The 340-nt window shown below is 48.8% G+C and overlaps 1 protein-coding gene across 1 annotated transcript in view; it reads right to left on the bottom strand.

Moving 5' to 3' along the window:
- Nucleotides 1-340, bottom strand: part of LOC103393799 (regulating synaptic membrane exocytosis protein 2-like) — a 28,752-nt gene that overhangs the window by 7,565 nt on the left and 20,847 nt on the right. The window contains 2 exon segments of the mRNA XM_025065327.1: nt 8-79; nt 196-243. Of these exon segments, the coding sequence (XP_024921095.1) occupies nt 8-79; nt 196-243 (120 nt within the window).

Here is a 340-nt window from a genome sequence, read left to right on the forward strand (position 1 = left end):
GACTCACCTATAGTCCTCACTGCCCCCGTTCACCGTCTGATCAGTCCAGAAGGGGGTGTGGTTCAGACCGTTAAAGTATCTGAACCAGGACAAAGTACAGGTGGAGATGAGAATGAGTACTACGAGTACTACACCAAGGTACTGCACATGTAAATACTACTACTGGTCTGGGCCACAGGAACTGGACTGCAGTACCTGTCGTGGGCATCGAGGGAGTTGGCCACCGACATTCTCCTCAGAGATCTTGAGAGTTCACGAGAAAGTACGGTCAATAAGTACCACAAACCAGATCAGCAGCAACACAAGAGTACTACAACAGTACTACAACCAGTACTACAAC

Source organism: Cynoglossus semilaevis, chromosome 18 (genome assembly GCF_000523025.1).
Source record: "Cynoglossus semilaevis isolate Cse_v1.0 chromosome 18, Cse_v1.0, whole genome shotgun sequence".
Classification (NCBI taxonomy): domain Eukaryota; kingdom Metazoa; phylum Chordata; class Actinopteri; order Pleuronectiformes; family Cynoglossidae; genus Cynoglossus; species Cynoglossus semilaevis.